This window comes from Phacochoerus africanus, chromosome 11 (genome assembly GCF_016906955.1).
Source record: "Phacochoerus africanus isolate WHEZ1 chromosome 11, ROS_Pafr_v1, whole genome shotgun sequence".
Classification (NCBI taxonomy): Eukaryota; Metazoa; Chordata; class Mammalia; order Artiodactyla; family Suidae; genus Phacochoerus; species Phacochoerus africanus.
The window spans coordinates 112,709,485-112,733,984 of NC_062554.1; the positions used below are offsets into that span (position 1 = coordinate 112,709,485).

At 37.4% G+C, this 24,500-nt stretch overlaps 2 protein-coding genes across 2 annotated transcripts; both read right to left on the reverse strand.

Annotated features, from left to right (window-relative positions):
* Positions 1–9,981: 9,981 nt before the first annotated feature.
* On the reverse strand, positions 9,982–10,952 carry LOC125111292 (olfactory receptor 2A1/2A42). The gene has a single exon (XM_047753202.1). It carries the CDS (start codon positions 10,949–10,951, stop codon positions 10,010–10,012), a length of 942 nt encoding a protein of 313 aa, XP_047609158.1. The 5' UTR covers position 10,952; the 3' UTR covers positions 9,982–10,009.
* Positions 10,953–22,462: 11,510 nt separating this feature from the next.
* LOC125111464 (olfactory receptor 2A1/2A42-like) lies at positions 22,463–23,409 on the reverse strand. Its single transcript, XM_047753402.1, has one exon. The coding sequence runs from the start codon at positions 23,407–23,409 to the stop codon at positions 22,477–22,479; it is 933 nt and encodes a 310-aa protein (XP_047609358.1). The 3' UTR covers positions 22,463–22,476.
* Positions 23,410–24,500: the final 1,091 nt, after the last annotated feature.

Sequence of the window (24,500 nt, forward strand, 5' to 3'; positions counted from 1 at the left end):
TGGCAAACTGTCCTCCATGGAGCCATTCATACCAAGTTATGACAATATATGACCCATCCCCTCACTGACTGTGTTCTTAAAACTTTTCATCTTGGCCAGTCTGAGAAATGAACTATATCTCAGCGTGGTTACTGCTGTCTTTGCAATTTTCTTTTTTTGAATTTCACTATATGAACTGAAATTTTCTATGAGACCTGATTGCCTGGTCAACTCTTTTTCTCCAATTGTTAAATACACTGTATTTTTCTGTTTTTTTTTAAATTGATGTATAGTTTATTGTAATATTGTGTTAGTTTCAGGTGTACAGCGATATATACATATATACATACACACACACATATATATATTCAGATTATTTTGCACTATAGGCTACTATAAGATATTGAATATGGTTCCCTGTGTTATACAGTATATCCTTCTTGCCTATCTATATTCTTGTTGCTTATCTATTTTTCTTTTTTCTTTTGCTTATCTATTTTATGTATAATAATTTGCATCTGTTAATTCTATACTCCAAATTTATCCCCCCACTTTTACTTTTGGTAATTGTAAGTTTGTTTTCTGTGTCTGTGAGTCTGTTTCTGTTTTATGTATAGATTCATTTGTATTATTTTTGAGATTCTGCAAGTGAATGATATCGTGTTATATTTATCTTCTCTGACTGACTGACTTCACTTAGTATGATAATTTCTAGGTCCATCCGTGTTGCTGCAAATGGCAATATTTCATTCTTTTCTAAGGATGTATAACATTTCATTGTATATATATATACCGCATCGTCTTAGACCAGTTGTCTGTTGATGGACGCTTGAGTTTTTTCCATGTTTGGGCTACTGTAAATAGTGCCACTATGAACATTGGGGTGCACGTATTTTTTTTTGATTTATAGTTTTTATCTTTTCTGGGTATGTATCCAGCAGTGGAATTGGTGGATCATATGGTAGCTCTAGTTTCAGTTTTTTTAAGGGATCCCCATACTGTTTACCTTAGTGGCTGCACTAATTTACATTCCTACCAACAGCGTAAAAGGGTTCCCTTTTCTCCACACCCTCTCCAGCATTTATTATTTGTAGACTTTTTGATGATAGATATTTTAAACTGTGAAATGATACCTCACTGTGGTTTTGGTTTGCATTTCTCTAATAATTAATGATGTTGAAATTTTTTTTTTTTTTTAGGGCCGCACCCATGGCATATAGAAATTCCCAGGCTAGGAGTCTAATCGGAGCTGTAGCTGCCGGCCTATGCCACAGCCATAGCAACACCAGATCCGAGCCATATCTACAGCCTCCACCACAGCTCAGGGCAACACCGTATTCTTAACCCACTGAACGAGGCCAGGGATGCTAGTTAGATTTGTTTCTGCTGAGCCATGACATTTTTTGTTTTTGTTTTTGTTTTTTACTTTTTATTCCTTTACTTTGGGAGACTGATCTTAAAAATATTGCTACAATGTATAGATTTTTAATTTAATATTTTGAATAGGTAAATACAGCTCAAATGTCAAACAGCTTTCAAAAATTTTCATTGACATTCTCCTTCCCCTCCTTGTCCCTAGAGGTAGGCTTATCGCGATGTTAGGGAAGCTTAAGTTTCAGAGCGCCTACCAAGGTCTGAATTAATTTTACAGTCATAAATTCACGTTCTTTTTCCTAGAGATGCTGTCCCAAATTTTATAAACTTCAGCCTGGTTATGCTCTGGCTTGTCATCATTATTCCAGTTTCCAGCCTCTCTCTTATGCATCTCTGCAGAATTATTTTGTGTACATATAAGCTCATACAGTTATAGATTATCCACATTTACACACGTGTTTCTCACTGTATCTTGGAGATTTTTCTCTATAAGATAGGAGAAACATCCACTTTGTTTTTTTGTGTTTTGTCGCATGGAGGTATTGCTTTTTAGTGGAACTTAGTGTGTATTTGTTTGGTTTTGTTTTGTTTTTGACATTTTCTTGTCTCCTGGTGGGTTTCAAAGATTTGGATGACAGCTAAAAATCTTCTGTGGCCACTAGTTTCAGAAGTAAAGATTAAAATAGGTGAAATTGGCAAGGGGAGTTCCAGCCTCCCCTACTCCCCACCCTCTTTAGGTATCGAGGACTGTAATTCTTATCAAAACAGATTCCCCTAGTACCTACTAAAGTTCACAACCTAGGATGAATATGTGTATCTGCACATTTATTTATGATTATGAAACACAGGACTGTCTTGCTAAAGAAATTCTGAGTACCTGAAGGCAATAGGAAGAGATTGTGGTAAGCCTCAGGTGCCTCTAAAATCATACTAGATAGGCGTTATCTTCACAAAAAGGCAAATAGCCCAGGAGGTCAGCATTCCTCTATCGGTAGCATTGATGCAGCCCACAGAGAGATTCCCTTTGCATGCACCCTGACAATTTGTTCTGCTGGATCTGATGGAGAAGGGTCAAACGACCCAGGTTCTGCACATGAGGAGACTCAGTCACTTAGTATCTTGACTTTTTACCAACTTCAGTCAATACTTCCTTTCTGCTCTTTCAGTTCAATGCAAACAACATGTTTTCATATTGTATATCATTTCATGAGAATATCATTTTGAGTAAATGGAAATGCAGCCCTTCCACTCTCTCCACCATCTTAAAATGTCATTTGTCCAATCTATTGCAACCTACGTTCTTGGAAGAAAGGATCACACACCTGTCTAAGGGGTTACCCCAAACGAACCATCTGCCCAGTTATAATGTTTGTTCAGACACGTACTGATGTATATTTGAGAGCTCTAAGAGGAGATCAGTATAAGGTAACCTGAATGAATTTTTTCTTTCCTTTTTCTTTAAATGTAATACTGATGCTTGTTTACTTTAAAATTTTCCAAAAATGCAGTATTTTTTTTCATAGTACATGTTCCATTTTGAGAATCATCTTTTTAACTCCTTATTGTTTATAATTCTGAATATTTTCCTATGCCTTAATGTATGCTTGCATACACATGTACACACTCACATAGAGGTAGGTTTTTCTCTACAGGAATCAGAAGTTACTGTATCAGTATGACTTTTTTCCACTTACATGAGAATCTTCTGAATACTATAGGGATAAAACTTGTTTAAAATTATATAACATTCCATAATATAGATCTATAATATTTTATTTTGCAACCCCACTATTGAGGGTTATTTGTGACATTTTGCTATTAGAAGTGTTTCTATTTAAAATAAATTTATATATGTATATATTACTTATATATGTGAATATTTCTGTAGGATATGTACTTAGAATTAAAATTGCTGCATTGAAGGTATGAAAATTTTAACTTTGGAATCTATATTCCCAAATAACCACAAAATCAATTTATATTTCCACCAAGACCATGGAGAAATCCTTATTTGCCCAATTGCTTAACCACACTAGAAAGTATCAGTCTGGTTATTTTTGTCCACCTAATGGGAAAAAAGTGGTATCTCATGGTTTAAAATTAATTTCTCTAATCACTAGAGACGCTGCACTTATCATAATCATCAGTGGTTTTCACTTGTTCTACTGTGTATGATTCTTCTGTCTGTACTATATCTAGGAATTTTTTCTCAGTTAAAAAACTGTTATTACTATTTTGTTCATTATACATCTATTGACAGTCTGTTAGCTATGTTTTTATCTTTTTCTTAAAATGGATTTTCAGAATATTCAGGTTTATTTTCTTGAGTCTCACTTAGCTGCAGGCAGAAAAAAATCCAGAAATCCAGGTTACAGGGAGGTGGTGTGCTTAGTGGTTATAGGTGTGGTCTTAGATGTCAGGCTGACCTGGATTAGTATGTAGGTTGTGTCACACGCTTTCCTGTAACTACAGGAAAATTCTCACCATTTCTCTGTCTCCATTCCTTCTTTCCGAAAATAACTGCAATAAAAGTACTAAACTCATAGAAATGTTATGAAGCTTAAACAAGATAATAATGCATGTATCTTGCCACAATGCCTGAAACATAAGTGCTCAATAAAGATTAGACATTAAAATCATTATTTGCAATGTGGTAAATAAAGAATTAGACATTTAAGTTTCATCCCATGTCCTAGAACCTATCCCAGGGAAGTTATTCTTAATGAGATTCAAGAAGAATAACAAAACTTTTCTTAGGGTGGGCATTTCATTTTGGTTTCAGCCAGTCTATTTCCTAGAGCACTGGATTATTCAACTTATTTATTAATTCAGCAGTTGCTCTTATGTTCCTACTATGTTTAAAGCTCAAGATATTTGATTATCTTAAGAATCTACTTCATTTTCTCTGCATAGAACTTATGCTAGATTCTTTTGAAAAAGTGAAAAATCCTAATTCCTATCAAAGAAATAGGAAATTAGAAAATAAGAAAGAACCTTAAAGATTGTCTGGTTCAACTTTTCACTTTATATATGAGGAAACTGAAGGCCAGAGAAGTTAAACAAATTTTCTAAGGTCACTCAGAGAGTTAGTGGGGGAACTAAGATGAGAACTCAATATCCTCAGTCTGAGCCAGCACTCTGTTAACTAAATCATACTGTGCTCAAGGAGTCCCCTCTTTTGGCCCAGTATTATTTCAAAAAAAATTAGAAACAAAGAAAATCAGAGGTTAAAAAAAACAGATCAAACTAGCCAATGCCATTCAAAGCTGGCCAAGGAAGCAAGAAGTGTAAGACATTTCTCTGCTGGCTGGGAAAACACAGCTGCATTTTTCACCCAATGGGACAGCATTCCACCTCTCCTTTTTTTTTTTCCTAACAACTCACATTGAACAATGGTACTCGACACACACAGAGCAAATGGTAAACCACAATCCTACAGGTTGGTGGCTGGCAATCCCTGGTCCACATCCCAAAGTTACCGTAGGTGCCAATTTTAGGCGGCAGGTGAACCAGCTGCCACACATAGATTCCTGTCTGTATCATTTCCAGTAATTACTGCCCATAATTGTCTCCACCCTCTTGCCAGAGTTTTCAAGGACAATACCTACTGTGCCTTCCCACCTGGCGCCAGTCCCATCCTTCCCTCCAGAATCACAGGTTCAGCAGTTGAGCATGCTCCTCTGAGAAGCTAGCAGTCACTGATCCCTATGATAGAAATGAATAAACATTCCCAGTATTTTTTATTAAGTGCTAAATTTCTACCCTAACCTGTTTTTTTCTTCTCTATGGTCATATATAAGTAATATATTTTAATTATTAACATCCATAAAATAAGAGTATACTCAAAGCAAGAACTGCATAAATTTAAGGGACAAGGTCTCAAACTCAAAAGAATGAAGGGTAATACATCCCAGGCCTATAAATTATGAGTAGAAATTTGGATGTAATGACTATTCAGTTCATTCAGTTTATTAAGTGTACACAATAAACATTCCTGATGTCAGCCATTTGGGTCATGAATCAGATCCTCTACAAACGAGTGTTTCAGAGTTCATTTAAAGCCAGACTGCCTAGTCTTTTTTTTTTTCACTTTTAAAAGTTTTATTGAAGTTTAGTTGATTTACAATGTTGTGATAATTTCTGCTGTACAACAAAGTGATCCAGTTTTACATATGCACATTCATTCTTTTTCAGATTATTTTCTCACATAGGTTATCACAGAATATTTGGTACAGTTCCCTGTACCATAGAGCAGGTCCCCTTTGACCAATTATTCCATATACCACAGTGTGCTTATGCCAGTCCCCAAACCCGGGTCTGTCTCTTTCCCCACCACCCAAAACCTATCTCCTTAGGTAACCAGGAGATTGCTTTAAAAGTCTGTGAGTCTGTTTCTGTTCTGCAAATAAGTTGACTTGTATCTTTTTTTAAAGATTCCACATATAAGTGATATCATATAATATTGTCTTTCACTGCATAACATCACTTAGTATGATAATCTCTAGGTCCATCCATACAGCTGCAAATGGAATTATTTCATTCCCTTATGGCTGAGTAATATTCCGTAAATATGTGTGTGTGTGTGTGTGTGTGTGTGTGTACACACACATCTTCTTTATCCAGTCCTCTGCTGATGGACATTTAGGCTGCTTCCATGTCTTGGCTATTGTAAATAGTGCTGCACTGAACATAAGGGTGCATGTATCTTTTTGAATTATAGTTTCGTCTGGATATATGTCCAGGAGTTGGATTGCTGGACTAAATGGTAATTCTATATTTAGTTTTCTGGGGAATCTCCATGCTGTTTTCCACAGTGGTTGTGCCAACTACATTCCCATGAACAATGTTATAGTGTTCCCTTTTCTCTATACCCTCTCCAGCATTTATTGTTTGTAGGCGTTTTTAAAATTTTATTGGAGTATAGTTGACTTACAACGTTACGTTAGTTTCAGATGTACAACAAAGTGAATCAGTCATATGTATAAATATAACATATATGTAAAAAAGAATTATATGCAGACCTTTTGATGATGGCAATTCTGGCTGGTGTGAGGTGGTACTTCATGGTAGCTTTATTTGCATTTCTCTAATAATTAGTAATATTGAGCATCTTTTCATGTGGTTTTTGGCCATCTCTATGTCTTCTTCGGAGAAATGTCTATTTTGATCTTCTGCCCTTTTTTTTGACTGGGTGTTTTGTTTTTGATATTGAGCTGCATGAGTTGTTTGTATATTGTGGGTTTTAATTTAATTTAATTTAATTTAATTTAATTTAATTGCTTTTTAGGCCCACACCCACAGCATATGGAAGTTCCCAGGCTAGGGGTGAATCAGAGCCACAGCTGCTGGCCTACACCACAGCCACAGCAACTGCGGGATCCAAGCCACATCTGCAAACTGCACCACAGCTCATGGCAACACTGGATCCCCAATCCACTGAGCAAGGCCCATGATCAAACCCACATCCTCATGGATTCTAGTCGGATTCATTTCCACAATGCCACAAAGGGAACTCCCTGTTTATATATTTTGGAAATACAGTCCCTTGTCAGTTGCTTCATTTGCAAATATTTTCTACCATTCTGTGGGCAAATAAAAGGAATCCAAATTGGAAGAGAAGAAGTAAAAATGTCCCAAACAGATGATATGCAACTGTACACAAACTTCCTGGTCTTGAAGTATATTTCCACTAGAGAATGATTTTGTGACCTTGCGTAAATTAATTGATTTCTCTAAACTTCATTTTCCTCACCGTTATATAAAGATAGTAATTATACCCACTCCACAGATGTGATGTGAAGATTATATTAAACCATTTTATATAATTCTTACCACATAGCAAGTGGTCCTTAATTATCAGCTACAATGAAATTTATGCTATACTATATAACCCACAATTAGAGGGATTTAAAGAAGGTTAGAAATCAGAAGATAGCTGTATTGAAAATTTGGAAATGTGGCTAATAGATAGTTAAAGGGTCCTTTATTTAATGAGCATTCAGTGAATGTGAGCATTCGGTGAGTATTTATTCTGTGTTAGGAATGTTAAGGTGCTGGAGATAAAGAGAGAAGCTGATTCTTGCCCTGTCCCATGTGGAGTGATGATACATAATTGAGAAATGTACTGTAAAGCCCTAGTTGAAGATTAGAAAACGTTGAAAATAAAAAAAAAAATCTGAATTTCTTTGCCTAAGGAAAGGTCCTACATGTTTTCTTAATGGATGGTCTAGGATCACGTTCAAGGGTCCCCAGGGAGCCTTTGCTAACTGACTCACCTGAGTCTGGGCTGTGACTGAGACTCCTTGTAAGGCTGTTCCCTCCAAGTCTGAGTGGCTTCCTGAAGGGGACATGCTTTTGCATGTGGCCAAGTAGCATGTGACTTCTGCTATGAAACTGAAAAATCATTTAAAGACTGTGTTAGGAATACTGGAATTACAAATTATATCCAGTTTGGATAACTTACAAGAACACTTCCTAATGCTCTTCAACAAAGTGGACCATCCATGTAAAACTTTATCACCATCCTCTTTCTTCTGTTGTTTTCAGTTTCACTGTCCTGCTAGTTGAGAGGCTCCTCTTCCATCCTTGACCCTTGGAGTTACAGTCCTTTCTTGCTACTTTACCTTCATGCTTATACCAATATAAAGTCAATACTGCATTCTTTAGTAATGTAAATGCTTTTTCCTTTGTGGAGCTCGGTGCCTATTGGTTGGACACTGAAAATTTTCTCCTTCCTTCCCCTCTTCCTTCTTCTCTTGGAACATCACATCTTTTTGATTTTTATGTAATGGCTATGACCATGGGCTTGGGAATCAAACTGCCTAAGTGTGATCTTGGACTAGGTACTTGTTAGAGGTTAGGCTTTGGTTAAGCTGCTTAATCCATTTGTGCCACTGTTTTCTCACCTAAAATGTGGTGAGTAATGGTTCCTATCTTATAGGGCTGCCATGAAGATTGAAAAAGGTAATACTCATAAGATGCTTAGAATAGTGTCTCACGAGAGTGAGCACTCAGTGAACAGGTGCACATGCATGTGTATGAACATGCGAGTGGTGTATGTGAAACTAAAGATGTCCTAGTTCTGGGTCTTAACACCATCCTTAGATCTAAACCAAACTTCTAATCTCAATGAGAACAGCCTCCACTCCCACCCTCCCTGTGCTCCTCTGAAACTCAGAACATCTTTAGAGACCAGGCCCACAGGACTCATTGACCGGGACAAGAAGCCATCAGTAAGTAACATCTGGCTCCCCAGACTCACTGTGTACATATTAGACAAAGAAGAAACACACACTCTCCTAACACATTCTGTGTTGGAATAGGTTACCCTTATTCTCAATTTAGTAACGTTGATAGACATGTCCTGTTAGGTAGAAAAGGCTTAGGGGTCAGATTTTTGTAGTATGAGTCTCTTATTTGCCATTGACTTAATGTTTGAATCTAACATGGGATGGTAATGAGAAATGGGTTTGTTGAGAGGCAATCTCTGTAAAGTAACTATTACTGTGCAGTGGGTAGCAAGGAGTAAGTACTTAATAATACTGTTAACTGTTATTATTATTAACACTCCTTTTTTCCATTCAATTGCCCCTGCTTGGGGCTTTCCATCCATACCAAGCAATTGAGAATTGAACTGCAGCACTTGCTAACTCCTCCTAAGTGAAGAGTGTGTGTTTATTCTGAGAGAATCATAGACATTCTTCTTGAGTAGGTGAGAATAGTGTGGCAACAAGTGGCCATCAAAAGCCCAGGGCAGGTTGGACAGTAGATTGTCTTGGGTAATTAATTCCCTAGGATGCCATCTGAATGTATGTGGACTCACTCTCTGAGCACAGATATTGTAAGACAGACTATAGGGTTTAATAAAGAAAATCATTTTCCCCTAAACCTAAGTAGGCCTTTAGGCACACATTTACTATTTGTAAGATCATTTACAATTGAGAGGAAATATCTGAATGTAAAGTCAAAATGGAAAAGGGTATTAATGGATTCTAGGTTTCTGCCTGTGACTACAATATTTTGAAAAAGTATTACTGATGTGGCTATATCCGGTAATGCCTGCAGTCCTGCTATTACTGTGCATGCCTAATAAGATCAGAGGTAGAGTGCCTATTTTAACCTTTTGGGACCCATTGCAGTGGATAAAATACATTTTTTTTCCTCCAGATAATCTTTTTTTTTTTTTTGTCTTTTTGCCTTTTCTAGGGCTGCTCCCTTGGCATATGGAGGTTCTCAGGCTAGGGGTCGAATCAGAGCTGTAGCCACTGGCCTACGCCAGCGCCACAGCAATGCAGGATCTGAGCCATGTCTTCGACCTACACCACAGCTCATGGCAATGCCAGATCGTCGACCCACTGAGCAAGGCTAGGGATCGAACCCGCAACCTCATGGTTCCTAGTCGGATTCGTTAACCACTGCGCTACTACAGGAATTCCAGATAATCTTAATTCATTAAGCAGTTGAATGAGACAATAAATCTGTTTGATGGAATTAAATATAAGGAATGCAACAAACCTAACTACTTTATGGGGAGGAAAGAGAGTGCTTTACAGAGTATCTTAGGTCATTTAGTCTCAGATATGAAGAGAGGAATGAGTTTAGGTGGCCTTCAGTACTCAAAGCTCCAAGTGGACTACTTGAGGTGGTGATGCAAATGTTACTCCAATTGGAAATGCCTCTCCTTGAATACTGCTCTCCTCAGGGCACCCTTAACCTCTGCATTCCTCAGGCTGTAGATCAGTGGGTTCAGCATAGGGTTGAAAAAACTGTAAAAAAGGAAAAAGACCTTCTGCTGCTCCTCAGGGTGGCGGGATTTGGGGGCCATGTACATGACAATAGCACTGCCAAAGAAGAGCCCAACCACACAGAGGTGGGAGGAGCAGGTAGAGAAGGCCTTTCTACGGCCCTCACCTGACTGGATGCCTAAGATGGCAAACAGGATGTGTGTGTAGGAGACCAGCACCAAGCAGAAGGGCCCCACTAAGATAAACATACAAGCAGCAAAGATGACCACTTGGTTGAGCCAGGTGTCAGCACAGGCCAGCTTGAGGACAGCCAGGATTTCACAGAACAAGTGGTTGATTTCACACGGCCCACAGAAGGGCAGCCTCAGGATGAGCACTACATGGACCAAGGCCAGGAGGGAGCCACATGCCCAGGATGTCACCACCAGGATGAAGCAGAGTCTCCAGCTCATGATGGCAGAATATCGGAGGGGGTGGCAGATGGCCACGTATCGATCATAGGACATCACCACCAGGAGAAGACATTCGGTGTGAGCGAAACTCAAAAAGAGAAAGGTCTGTGTCATGCAGCCAGTGAAGGAGATGGGCTTGGCTGGACTCAGGAGGTTTATCAGCATCTGGGGCACCGTGTTGCAGGAGTAAGCTATGTCAACAATGGCCAGGTGTGAGAGGAAGAAGTACATGGGGGTGTGCAGTCTGGAGTCCAATGAGATGAGCCCCAGGATGACCCCATTCCCCAGCAGGGTGAAGGCATAGCACAGGAAGAAGAGCCCAAAGAGGAAAAGTTGAATCCTTGGATTGAGGGGAAATCCCAGCAGGATGAACTCTGTAACCATGGTCTGATTTCCCCCCATTTCATTATGAAAAACATAAAATGGATAGCTTAGGACAGAACTTTTGAAAACATCTAGACCTTCTTTTATAAATACAGCCTTTTTAAAATTAATTTATTATTATTATTATTGCTTTTTTTGGGCAGGGGCACACCCATGGCATATGGAGTTTCCCAGGCTAGGGGTCAAATGGAAAGTGTAACTGCTGGCCTATGCCACAGCCACAGCAATACAGGATCTGAGCAACATCTGCTACCTACACCACAGCTTACAGCAACGCTGGATCCTTAGCCCACTGAGCAAGGCCAGGGATCGAACCTGCATTCTCATGCTTGCTAGTCAGTTTCGTTAACCACTGAGCCATGATGGAAACTCCAATACAGTCATTTTTAAGAGACAAATTTTGAAGATCATGAGTAGTTATATACTAAAACAATCACTTAATTTGACTTCCAATTTTACAGAAGGGGATTGTGTCACTGATAATAGATTCCCTAGAGCCACTGACACTTGTGATGGGAAGAAAGATGTCCACCCAAAAGAGAAGATAAAATAACAGAGATAGGGACCATCTTGGAGCTGCACATGTCAAAATTATTAAGAGAATTTCTGGAATGGAGAAGTAATCCTTAATGGAAGAACTCCAAATGTGAGTTTAGAGTTGTCCTAAAAAAGAGGTGAAATTCCAAGTTCTCAACTAGAAATATCAACTCTGTTGCTTTTAGCAACTGAAATCAACTTTTGCTCTCTAGAGCAACTTATGTAACTTGAGGAATAAAAAAGATAAAAAGCAACTTGTATGTTATGTGATTAAGTTGCTAAGAAGGAATCAATGGATGTGCTACATGGGAGCTCTGATGAATATATTTATTTTAGGAGTAATGAAATCAAGTAGCCGTTGGCCATTTGGCAATTAATCTACTGATGGACTCATAATTACTGATTTATCAGTTGTGAATGACAACCCATACAATTTGTAGGAATTGGATTTGGGGGGCTGCCTCTTGTTCATGTATTGAGAATCTAGATATGTGTGCATGAGTGTAAATGAGGATGAAGTCAGGCATTCACACACTGATTTGAAGGCTGTGGTGAGTGTGTGCTCATGCATATGAAAACAGTTCAAGATGTACTTCCCAATGCACTACTGGTAACTCTTCTACTCTATGACTATTAAAAGAAGAAATCTAGGTAATCAGTAGGAAAGGCCATAGGTGGAATGACAGTGTGTTGGAGGCCTCACTATTTTTATAGTGATGTAGCATTTGTATCACATATCACACATGAAATTTAAAAAGACAAGAAATGACAATTCATTAAAAATTCAGCAAGACAAGAATTGGTATCTGCTTCACAGACAGCTATTTTTTTTTTTTTTGCAAAGAGATAATTTAGTGAATTTGCCATTTAACAGATCTCTGTAGCATTAAACTGACTGGTATTTTATGCTTCTGCGATTTGGTGATATGCCAATAGCTGCCTTGTCCTTAAGTCCTGGGTAATTAATAGCTTCCTCAAAATACCATTTAGAAATCCAGTGTCCTTGCTAGTGCAAACATCTAGTTAGTGCTTTTGGAGGCAAAAATAATCTGAGGCTAAACTGTTGAATTTGTGCCTGGTTGACTCCAAAGAAAAAGCTTCTCTAAGATTAATGTACAGAAAGGCAATTTTGTTGACGAGACCCTGGTCAGTTGTCATCAGTGTCAATGGATACATTGAGATGTTCCCTAAGGAACTTGGAAGTTAGAGAAACAACGCTGGTTTCTTAGAAGCAAAGCTTGTCAAATCCACTCACAATGGGTGAGAAGAGCTGGAGGAGGAAAACAAGAAAACCTGGGTAGACATATAACCAGGAAGTTCTGAGTGCATCCAAAACTCCACTCAAGAGGCTTTGATGTGACCTCGTGGATGCAGGGGTGGAGGATGACTGTGACTTAGGAATCCAACTGGAAAAGTTGTATGAGGTACTTGTCTATGAAAAGACTGAGGAATAAAGAAGGGGGGGTGATCCATGGGACCGGTGGTTGTCAGTACATCTTCAGCCCTGTCTAGGGAGTCTGGCCTGATGGTATGAGAGTGCTTCCTTCCTAATAGGTCTGTTTCTACAGCTCAGATGGTTGGAGTGATCAGGGATCAATAACCTTCCCTAGAAAGATCTCCAGTTAACCCTGTCTGCTCTGATTCCATGCTCACCAATTAACCATGAGGTTTTATAATTTTCCTTCTTGTGCAGATATTTTGACAAAAAGGGAGTGTGCTGATCAGCAAAGTTCTTGCCAAATTTTTGTAATAAGTAATTCCATTTGTGTATATTCATAGTTCTTTTTTGAGTTTTAATAGTATGATACAGATGAGAAATGAACAAAATTTCCAAAGCTGGATCCACAAAGTGAGGACCAGTTCATAGACAGCAATAATCACATTGAAATATGATCCTAGGAAAGCTTTTCTGAGTGGCTGAAAGACATCGCCACTAGATCCCTCTCTAGAAGCAATGAATGATTATTTTAATAAGCATTATCAATAACTTATTATATAAATTATTATATTACCAAGACACAATGGAATCTGCCATACTACAAACTCCTAACACATGAGTAGGGCTTTTCACCCCTAGGGATATACAAAAAATTACTGTGCTAGGACAATCTTTTAAATTTATTTGGAAAACATACAAAACATAAGAAGATATTTAGTTGGGAAAATGTCCATATTTTAAAATGCTTAATCTCTTTATCAGTCCTTTTTAATTTCATTTTATAACTTCCAAGATGATTACATAAAGGGAAATGAAACCCACTTATGAAGTGTGAATCTCTTCGAAACCTAAAGGGAGGGCCAATGAGTATACTAAGATTCTTTAAGAAGAGTTGCCATATTGACAATTATAATGCACTCCTTGTGAACAAGGAACAGGTGTGTCCATTTTGTCATTCTGGCACCTAACAAATGTTCATTGAGTGAAAAAAATGAATGAATGCATGAATACATGTGAATGAGTGAATGAATGACTAAATATTGAATGTTTGGACCACCCTTGGACTGGGTCTTGAATTTCAGACTTGCTTAAATCTTGCCTACCATAATCATAATCAATTAGGGACATTCTTCCCAAGGCAAAAAAAAAGAACACTGCCTGACGTTTGAAAATAACTGTAGAATCCCCAAATGTTTAAACAATGAACGTTTGAAAGATACCTCTATTTTCTTTCTTTCTTCCCCAATATTTTATTTCTTTCTACGTGATATTAAAAACATCTTCCCTGAACTCAAATGGACTAAAATTGCTAAAGGACTAGCAGACGTGAAAGGAGAGATGAAGAAAGAAACATATCCCAGTTCCGAATGCAACAGTTCAGGCATTGCTTTTTGCTGTAAATTATACATCTTATATGTATGTACAAGTTAGCAATTTAAAAATTGGCAGATTTTTTGATGACTAATACATCATCCGGTATCTTTGTGGTTTGAAAGTAAATATCTAAGATTGAAGTCATTTCTTTACACATGAACAAACCTGTCAGTACTAGATGGGTTCTATGTTTCAAAAAGTAAAATTTAAGATCTGGTGAAATGACAAACTCTTTTCTAATGTTGTTGGCATGAAGCACACAGCATTCCTAAAATGAAAGCTATTTTTAAACCTTCAGTTCAACTTAAATATTTCCTGTTTTACTTCCAAGTAATAAGAAATATTTGTTACAATTAATGTACTCAATAGAACCCTTCTCTGTTTCTTTTTTTAGATCAAAATATATACAATTTTATCTTGATATTTCTTTTCTGACCCATGGGTTATTTAGAAGGATGTTGTTTAATTTGAAAATATTTACCAGCTATCTCTTTTTCTTTTTTTCTATCATAGTTGGAGTTGCAATGTTATGTCAATTTCTGCTGTGCAGCAAAGTGACCCAGTCATGCATATATATTTTTTTCCTCACATTACCATCATGTTCCATCACAAGTGACTAGATCTGTTCTTTTACTTTAATTTTATTGGAGTATAGTTGAATTACAATGTTGTATTAGTTTCAGGCCTACAGCAAAGTGAATCAGTCACACATATAAATATATCCATTCTTTTTTCCCACATAGGTTATTATAAACTATTGAGGAGATTTTCCTGTGCTATATAGTAGGTTCTTATTAATCATCTATTTTATACAGTAGTGTGTATATATTATTCCCACATCCCAATTCTTCCCTCTCTACCTTGGTTTCACCTATGGTAACATAAGATTGGTTTTAAAACCTGTGAATTTGTTTTATAAATTAGTTCTTTTGTATCATTTTTATTAGATTCCACATATAAGGGATACCATAAGGTATTTGTCTTTCCCTGACTTACTTCACTTATTATGATAAATCTCTAGGTCATTCTTATTGCTATAAATGTCATTATTTCATCCTTTCTTATGGCTGAATAATATTCCATTGTATATATGTACCACATCTTTATTCATTCATCTGTCAATGGACACTTAGGTAGATTCCATGTCTTAACTGTTCTTGATTTACACTTTAAATCCATTATGATCTAAGAACAGACACTATATGATTTCTATTCTTTTAAATTTGTTTATGACCCCCAAATGTGGCCTATCTTGGTGAATGTTGCATGTGATCTTGCGGAAAATGTCTATGTTGCTGCTGGATGAAGCAGTCTACAGGTGTCCATTACATCCAGTTGATTGGTGCTGTGGTTGAGTTCAGCTACATTCTTACTGATCTTCTGCCTGCTAGGTCTTTTCATTTATGATAAAGGGATGTTGAAGTCTCCATGTACAAGAGGAGATTCACCTATTTCTCCTTTCATTTCCATTCGTTCTTACCTCATGTATCTTGATGGTCTGTTACCTGCATACATGCTAAGGATTCTGTCTTTGGGGGAGCTGGTCCTTATCATTATGGAATGTCCTTCTTTATCCCTGGTGACTTTCTTTGCTCCAAATCCTCTGTCTCCCTTGATGGCTGTGTCTCCCTGTCGCTGTGCCTCACTGTATCATTGTCTCCATTCTGATCTGTTTTCCTCCCTGGTCTCCTTTGTAATCATCTTTCTCCATTTCAATTTTCCCCATCTCTCTTCCATATGCCCCTATTCTCAAAAGATCAATTTATCTCCCCAAATATACATCTTCACAGTATGTGTAGAGATTTGTCAATAGTTTCAAGATTTGAGTGGTTTCTAAGAGGATTTTGATTACATAGCAAGTCTTTATTTAGTTTAACTGTCTTATAAGTACCCTGGAAATACTATCTTATAATTCATAATGGCAATATCTATCAATTCATTTATCTGGGATATTAAAATATTCTTTCTTGATACCATAGTGACTAATAAGTCTATCTACTTTGTACTTTAAAATTAATTTATTAAGAACTTCTATTTAAAATATACTTTTTAGACTGAATAAATCTTTTTAATTTAATTAAATCTTTAAGTCAGTTACAAAAAGATTATATATTTTAGACCATGCATTGTACCTAGAACATAGTAGGGCTTAATACATGTTTATTGACTGATTAGGTATTAATTTTATTAAATCCAAGAAAAGAAAATGTTACTCGGTTCTCCATATTATGCCTTGAGCCAGATTCTCAAGCCAAAAATAAATAAATAAACCAAACTAGCCAAAACCAAAAAATACAATCTCCCCCAAAACAATGAAAGTCACTATAGAGTAGAAATTAAAGAGCATAGGCCTAAGGATGAAATACACATTTACTACTTAAATGACTTTGAGTATATTTCTTAACCTCTCAAGCCTAAGTATTTAACTTTTTTTTGCAAAAAGAAAAGTGATAGTACCTATTTCATGGGGCTATTATGAAGATTATTTGGGATAATACATGTTAATTAGTTAAATTAATTGAGATAAAACATTGAGCATTTTCCTGCTACACAGTGATAAGAGGGATCAATTATTATCAATCTTTAACATCTCGCATAGCCTATGATTGTATGGATATGTGAAACATGGCTTCTTTGTGGTTCAGAGTAGTCCCTGGAAATCAATCATCTTATTGGCCATTATTCTTCTTAAGTCAGTTTTGCAAAATCTTCATTATAACAGTTTAAGTCAACAATGTGATTTGGTGGAAATATATAGTTGAAGGATTAGTAAAGCAGGGTTTAGCTTCTTATCTTTTGATATCTTTATTACAAAAGTACATGATTAGTTGAAGAGATATTCAGTATTAAAAAGAACACAGGAGTTCCCATCATGGCTCAGTGGTTAGTGAACTCAACTAGCATACATGAGGAGGTGGGTTTGATCCCTGGCCCTGTTCAGTGGGTTAAGGATCCGGCATTGATGTGAGCTCTGGTGTAGCCAGCTTGGATCTGGCATTGCTGGGGCTGTGGTGTAGGCCGGTGGCTACAGCTCGGATTCAACCCCTAGCCTGGGAACCTCCATATGCTGCAGGTGCGGTCCTAAAAAGACAACCCCCCCCCAAAAAAAGCCACAAAACAGTGATGATTCTATTAAAAACTAAAGAGATTATCGTTTAAGTAGCAACTCCTTCCCTTTTCTGCACTTCCCTCAACCACACACACCCAGAACCACACACACACACACACATACAAAAACACACACTCACTCACATACATTCCAGAGCTGGGAAAGGCTTTGCTTTACATTTAAAGTATTCACTGAGTACTTTCTGTGGTCCTGACATTATTCTCCAAGGTAATGGATGAGATGTATATGGACTGCATAGATTATATATTGTGGTTTTGTTAATGAGACATAAATACAAGGACTGAACTAGTATCTGTTTCTCTGAAATTAAAGATCATTCCATAATATATCCCAGTATAATCTTCCTTGATTTAAGAAAATTATTCCATTTGTTTAACTTAAATCCATAACATAGGCATTTCTCATTATTTTATCTAGCATCAATGTCTACAAGGTTATAGCTTTCATGCAGCTACTTATCCACTGTATAGGAGGAAATTAACCAAATTCTATACATACTTACATTATTTGTGAACAATATGTTCAAATAAAATAGCATAAGTTTTCCTCAAACTATCCCATAGCAGAATAATCATCAGCCCACATTTATAGAGGACTGAATTTCCTTACTTTTTCTTAAAAAAGAATAGTAAGATAAGAGTGAGAGTTAACAAAAGACTAGATGCTACAGCATGTCTAAGATGAATTGATAGTAAAAATAAAATAAGTTAACCTGGTTAGTGCCCACATTTGGACTCAAGGACCTCAGAAGAGGAAAGCACCTGAAGTTTGGATGGAGTACTGCTTTGGTGAGCCTCTGTGGGAAGTGCATAACCTTCACTTCAGTTCCTGACTGAAAACGAGACCACATCTTCAGAAAAGGAGGTTTTACTCTAATGAGCTCAACCTAGCTTGTAGCTCTTGAGGGTTCACTGGAAGGGGTGGGCTGTGAGGTGCTGGGACATTCACCTTCCCTGGGGAGGAAAGACAAAGCAATTCTCTTCTATTTCTGTTCTCCTCCCAAGCAGAACTCACAATTAAGCAGCCTGAGAGCTTACCCCTGAGACAATATCACTCATTACAGTCCCCAAATACTTGACATTATTTTATTTGATGAATCCTAACACTGCCCTAGTTCCCAAATCTCCAGGTGCTTCAGGTGAGCCATAAGGGTGCAGACAGTGTGACAATGAACAAGCTCCTGGCATTAAACTCTGCAGTTCAGCCTTTCCCTGGTGTAAGCTGGGTCCCTTGTGTTGCAGCAGAGGTGGGCAGAAAGCACCCTGGAAAAGCAGCTGATTGCAAGTAACAACTCAAGGTGTGGAGATGCTGCAGAGAGCTGATTATAGAGGCAGGGAGTGAATTAAGGAATCCAAGAGGGCAAGGTATCCCAGGGCGTTTATTAGAACTTGCCTGAGGGAGGATTTTCCAGGACACAAACCACCAAATTGGGTTGACCATTGGAATTATTTCTAATCTCTACTCTGAAAGGGTTGCTTAAAAAAATCTGTTCTCCCAGGAGAAGGAAGAGGATCCTCTTGAAGGCCACCTCCCCTAGAAGCCACCACCTCTCCCAGGAGGGTGGAGATAATTTCTGCCTCATGTTTATTTCTCTCAAGTTCTCTCTTCTACTGGAAGTGGAGGATTATTAATTTCATATCAAGCAATTGTGCAACTAACAAATGAATGAGTTTTTTGTCCCTGACCTGCTGGGAATATGGCATAAACTTGAAGAAAATGTGTCAGAGATGATCATGTTTCTAGAATATGCTTATCTTTGCTCCAACTGTGTGCATCATGAGAAAAACCACATATTTATTTTGGGACATAAAAAGTGCTCCTGATGGAGTTCCTGTTGTGGCTCAGTGGTTAACGAATCCGACTAGGAACCATGAGGTTGCGGGTTTGATCCCTGGCTTTGCTCAGTGGGTTAAGGACTCGGCGTTGCCATGAGCTGTGGTGTAGGTCCCAGACGTGGCTCGGATCCCACATTGCTGTGGCTCTGGCGTAGGCCGGCGGCTACATCTCTGATTAGACCCCTAGCCTGGGAACCTCCATATGCCGCGGGAGCGGCCCAAGAAATGGTAAAAAAGACAAAAAAAAAAGTGCTCCTGATTATATAAAAGAGCTGGTGCATAGTAGGCAACCCGTAAATATTAGAATATTTTCTTCTTTATTTCTTTCATGCCCAGGTGTACTCCAGAACATCTGGAAAGTAGAAAACTGATGTAAACCACAAAAATCCTGCTACATTCCATGAAAACAACATTTTTAGGACATGATTTTCTTTAACACCATAAAAACACCAGTTATAAAAACTCATTTACGGTATAAAATAGAAAGTTTTAACTAAGATAATCAGCAGTTAAATATAAAATTTTGGAAATGCATCACCTTAAAATATTATGTTTTTTTTATTACGTATTAAGTTAATGCAACTTTTAACCTGTGCACAACTTCTAAAAGTGGTCAGAGTGAAACTTGAGCAAATATGAAATATAAATGTATGCAAAGGGATATAGCACAGAGAAAACAGTCAGGTCTTCTTTTAAAAAATATATTATTATTATTTTTTTTAGCTGTGGTGTGTAGCCACTTGATGTGTGATCTCAGTTCTCTGGACAAGGACTGAACCCAGAATGCAGTGGTGAGAGCACCAAGTTCTAACCACTATGCCACCAGGGAACTCCTGAGAATAATCAGGTCTTATTTGATATGGATATGCTCTCAAATGTTTACACTATATGCCAGCATGTAGAAATCAGTAAACTACCTTTCATTAACAACTGGTAAACTGGAAACCTGTGTAAAAGACAGTTTTAGAGGATACATTTTTATAATCAGCATATTAGGAATATTAGCTAGAAATGGACATTTTCACAAAAATGAAAAATTAAAAGATGATTAGTAATTAAGTATAAGACGGAATTCTCACACAAATTAAAACAGAAAAATCTTTTAATAACATAAAGATCAATATTTATAACTCAAAATTGTTTATATTCTGTTAAAATTAAACTGAAATAACTCTTTATCTTGATAGTGTTTACTTTTTAAAGAGAGGAAAAATCACACAAATGTGTGAAAGAAATCAGCACACAGACAACACAGTCATTAATTGAAATGAAAACACATTATCTGCTAGCTTTGGGCATTGATTTCACAGGACATTTATAACTTTGAGACTTAAAATACTACTAGAACTTGATCAGAGAGTTCATTTGAATGCAACACAAAGGTCCACATAAAATAGGTGGATTCAATCACCTTTCAAAGTAAATTTGTAAAAGAATAGAAAATAACGTTGTAAAAAAATACAAAAGACACAAATGAATGTATCTTCAGAACTGTGACAGAAATGTATGGTAAAGAAGGAAAATGAAAATTATCACAACATTGTAAATCAACAATACTTTAATCTTTTGAAAATGAAAATGCTCAAAATTATATTTCTTAACTAATTATGAGTTATAAAATGACAGAAACACTATGGTATATGGAATGACTGGCCAAGAGGACCTGCTGAATAACACAGAGAACTCTACCCAATAGTCTGTGATAGTCTATATGGGAAAAGAACCTGAAAGAGAATGGATATGTGTACATATATAATAGAATCATTTAGTTGTACATCAGAAATTATCACAACATTGTAAATCAACTATACTTTAATAAACCATTTTTTAAAAGGTTGAAAATATAATATTCCATTGTATATACATACCACATCTTCTTTATCTGTTCCTCTGTTGATGAACATTTAGGTCGCTTCCATCTCTTGGCTATTGTAAATAGTGCTGCAATGACATTGGGGTGTATGTATCTTTTCGTATTATGGTTTTCTCTGGATAGAGGTCTGGGAGTACGATTGCTGCATCATATGGTAATGCTATATTTAGTTTTTTTGAGAATCTGCATACTGTTTTCCATAGTGGTTGCACCAATTTACACCCTCTCCAGCATTTGTTGTTTGTAGACCTTTTGGTGATGGCCGTTCTGGCTGGTGGAAAGTGGTACCTCATAGTAGTTTTGATTTGCATTTCTCTAATAATTAGTGATGCTGAATATCTTTTCATGTGCTTTTTGGCCATCTGTGTGTCATCTTTGGATAAAAGTCGGTTGATCTTCTGCCCATTTTTTTATTGGGTTGTTTGTTTTGATATTGAGTTGTAGGAGGTGTTTGTAACTTAGAGCACAACACTCAAAATTTTATGGAGAACATATCACAACTCGAATTATTTCTTTGGTACACATTATAAGCCTAGTCTTACTCTTTTGCTAGCTATGAGCCAACCTATTTACCCTCGGTGTTGTAAACAACACACATTGTTTCCACACTGTTTACAGGCTTTCCCCTTATCTTCTATGCTTTCTCCTAAATACCTTGTATTAATATTGTTCCTTCACTCGGCCCTCTCGTTAACTCCCTAATATGAGTCAATAATTTTCATATGACATTTCTCAACATCATGTAACACAACTAACTAGACATCCTTGAGTTACTCTTGAACTGGAGCAGTCCAATTTTGGGAAAGTGGACAAGTGTGCTTCCTGCTTTTGGAGATTGCTTTCTTTCACTGCAGCTTTTCTTTCCTTCTATGTCTTGTAACCTCTGCAGTTAGTGAGTTTATATAGTTAGGATAGGGAATAGGAAGGATTGTATTCACTTTGGGGGACTCAGAATAGGAATTTATATAATTTTTAATTTCATAGATATTCAATCCAAAGCAAAAACAAAAAAGGAAAAAATCATATATGATAAAAATCACATTGGATACTCAGACTCTGAAAAACTTATGGTTTCCAAATGAGACAGGTTGTGGGGGTAGGGGGATGCACTGAGGGTTTGGGATGGAAATGCTCTAAAATTTCTTTGTGATGATTATTGTACACCTATAAATGTAATAAAATTCATCAAGTAATTTTAAAAAAATCACATTGGATAGAGAGTCAATGAGTGCAATATACCTAAAATTTTTCATTCAAATGAGGAAGGAAGGCTTTCTCTTGTTATTAAGGCACACATAAGAAGAGAGTAGGGAACGTTTTTGGATTTAAGCAATAATAGAGCACTAGGGTGGCGATTCAAATGTCACCCCAGTTGGAAATGACTCTCCTTAGGGCACCCTTAACCTCTGCATTCCTCAGGCTGTAGATCAGTGGGTTCAGCATAGGGTTGAAAAAACTGTAAAACAGGAAAAGGACCTTCTGCTGCTCCTCAGGGTGGCGGGATTTGGGGGCCATGTACATGACAATGGCACTGCCAAAGAAGAGCCCAACCACACAGAGGTGGGAGGAGCAGGTAGAGAAGGCCTTTCTACGGCCCTCACCTGACTGGATGCCTAAGATGGCAAACAGGATGTGTGTGTAGGAGACCAGCACCAAGCAGAAGGGCCCCACTAAGATAAACATACAAGCAGCAAAGATGACCACTTGGTTGAGCCAGGTGTCAGCACAGGCCAGCTTGAGGACAGCCAGGATTTCACAGAACAAGTGGTTGATTTCACGCGGCCCACAAAAGGGCAGCCTCAGGATGAGCACTACATGGACCAAGGCCAGGAGGGAGCCACATGCCCAGGATGTCACCACCAGGATGAAGCAGAGTCTCCAGCTCATGATGGCAGAATATCGGAGGGGGTGGCAGATGGCCACGTATCGATCATAGGACATCACCACCAGGAGAAGACATTCGGTGTGAGCGAAACTCAAAAAGAGAAAGGTCTGTGTCATGCAGCCAGTGAAGGAGATGGGCTTGGCTGGACTCAGGAGGTTTATCAGCATCTGGGGCACCGTGTTGCAGGAGTAAGCTATGTCAACAATGGCCAGGTGTGAGAGGAAGAAGTACATGGGGGTGTGCAGTCTGGAGTCCAATGAGATGAGCCCCAGGATGACCCCATTCCCCAGTAGGGTGAAGGTGTAACATAGGGAGAAAAGAACAAGAAAGATTAAATGGATCCTCCAACCAAGACGAAACCCCAGTAGGATGAACTCTGTAACCATAGTCTGATTTGTCTCCATTTCACTGTTAAGGAAAGAACCGGAAAGCTAAGTGACATTCTTTTTATTTAATGTTTCATAAATTGCTGGCATGTGGAAAAATATTATTAAATGCCTTTAAAAATTCATTGGATTATAAATAAGGAAAGGGAGGGAGGAAGGAGGGAAGGAAAGACAGCCTTACCTATACAATTAAATTCAAGTGTTCATTAAAGTAAATTCTTAATCTGACATTCAATTTTACAGAAGAAAAATATGAGTGATTATATATCTAGAGCCACTGAAACTGTGATGGAATTAAGAAATATCAAACAATATTACTAAGAAAATAATCATGAAATATGGATTGTCTCAGACTTACATGTGTCCAAATATGTAAGAGAATTTATGGAGAGTAGAAGTAATCAGTAATGGAACAGTTTTAAATATGAGAATTATACTGGAAAATACAACAATTTTACTTACTTTAGTAGAAATCATGATTAAGTTACTGTTAATATCTAAATCCCATGTTCATAGATTGGAAGAATTAATATTAAAATGTGCATGCTACCCAAAGCCATCTATGAATTCAATGCAATCCCTATCAATGTTCCAATGGTATATCCAACAAAGTAGAAAAACAATCCTAAATTTTAAAGGAGCCCCAAAAGAGCCTGAATAGCTATAGCAATCCTGAGAAAGAATGAAACTTGAGGCATTTCACTTCTTGATTTCAAGCTATACTACAAAGTTATAGCAGTCAAAACATTAGGGTACTGGCATAAAAACAGACACATAGACCAATGAAACATGACTGAGAGTGCAAGGAAAAAACCTTTGCTAATATGGTCAACTGATAATTAATAAGAAAGCCAAGAGTACTCAATGGAGAAAAGACATTCTCTTCAATAAATGGTGCTGGGCAAATTTGTTATTCCCATATAAAAGAGTGAAACTAGACTCCTATCTTACACCACTCAAAAAAATTAGCACACAGTGGATTAAAGTCTTAAACATAAGACCATAAACCATAAATAAATAAAACAGAGGATAAAAGATCCTTGACATGAGTCTTGACATTGAATTTTTTGACATGACATCTAAAGCATAAACAAAATAAAAAATGAAAC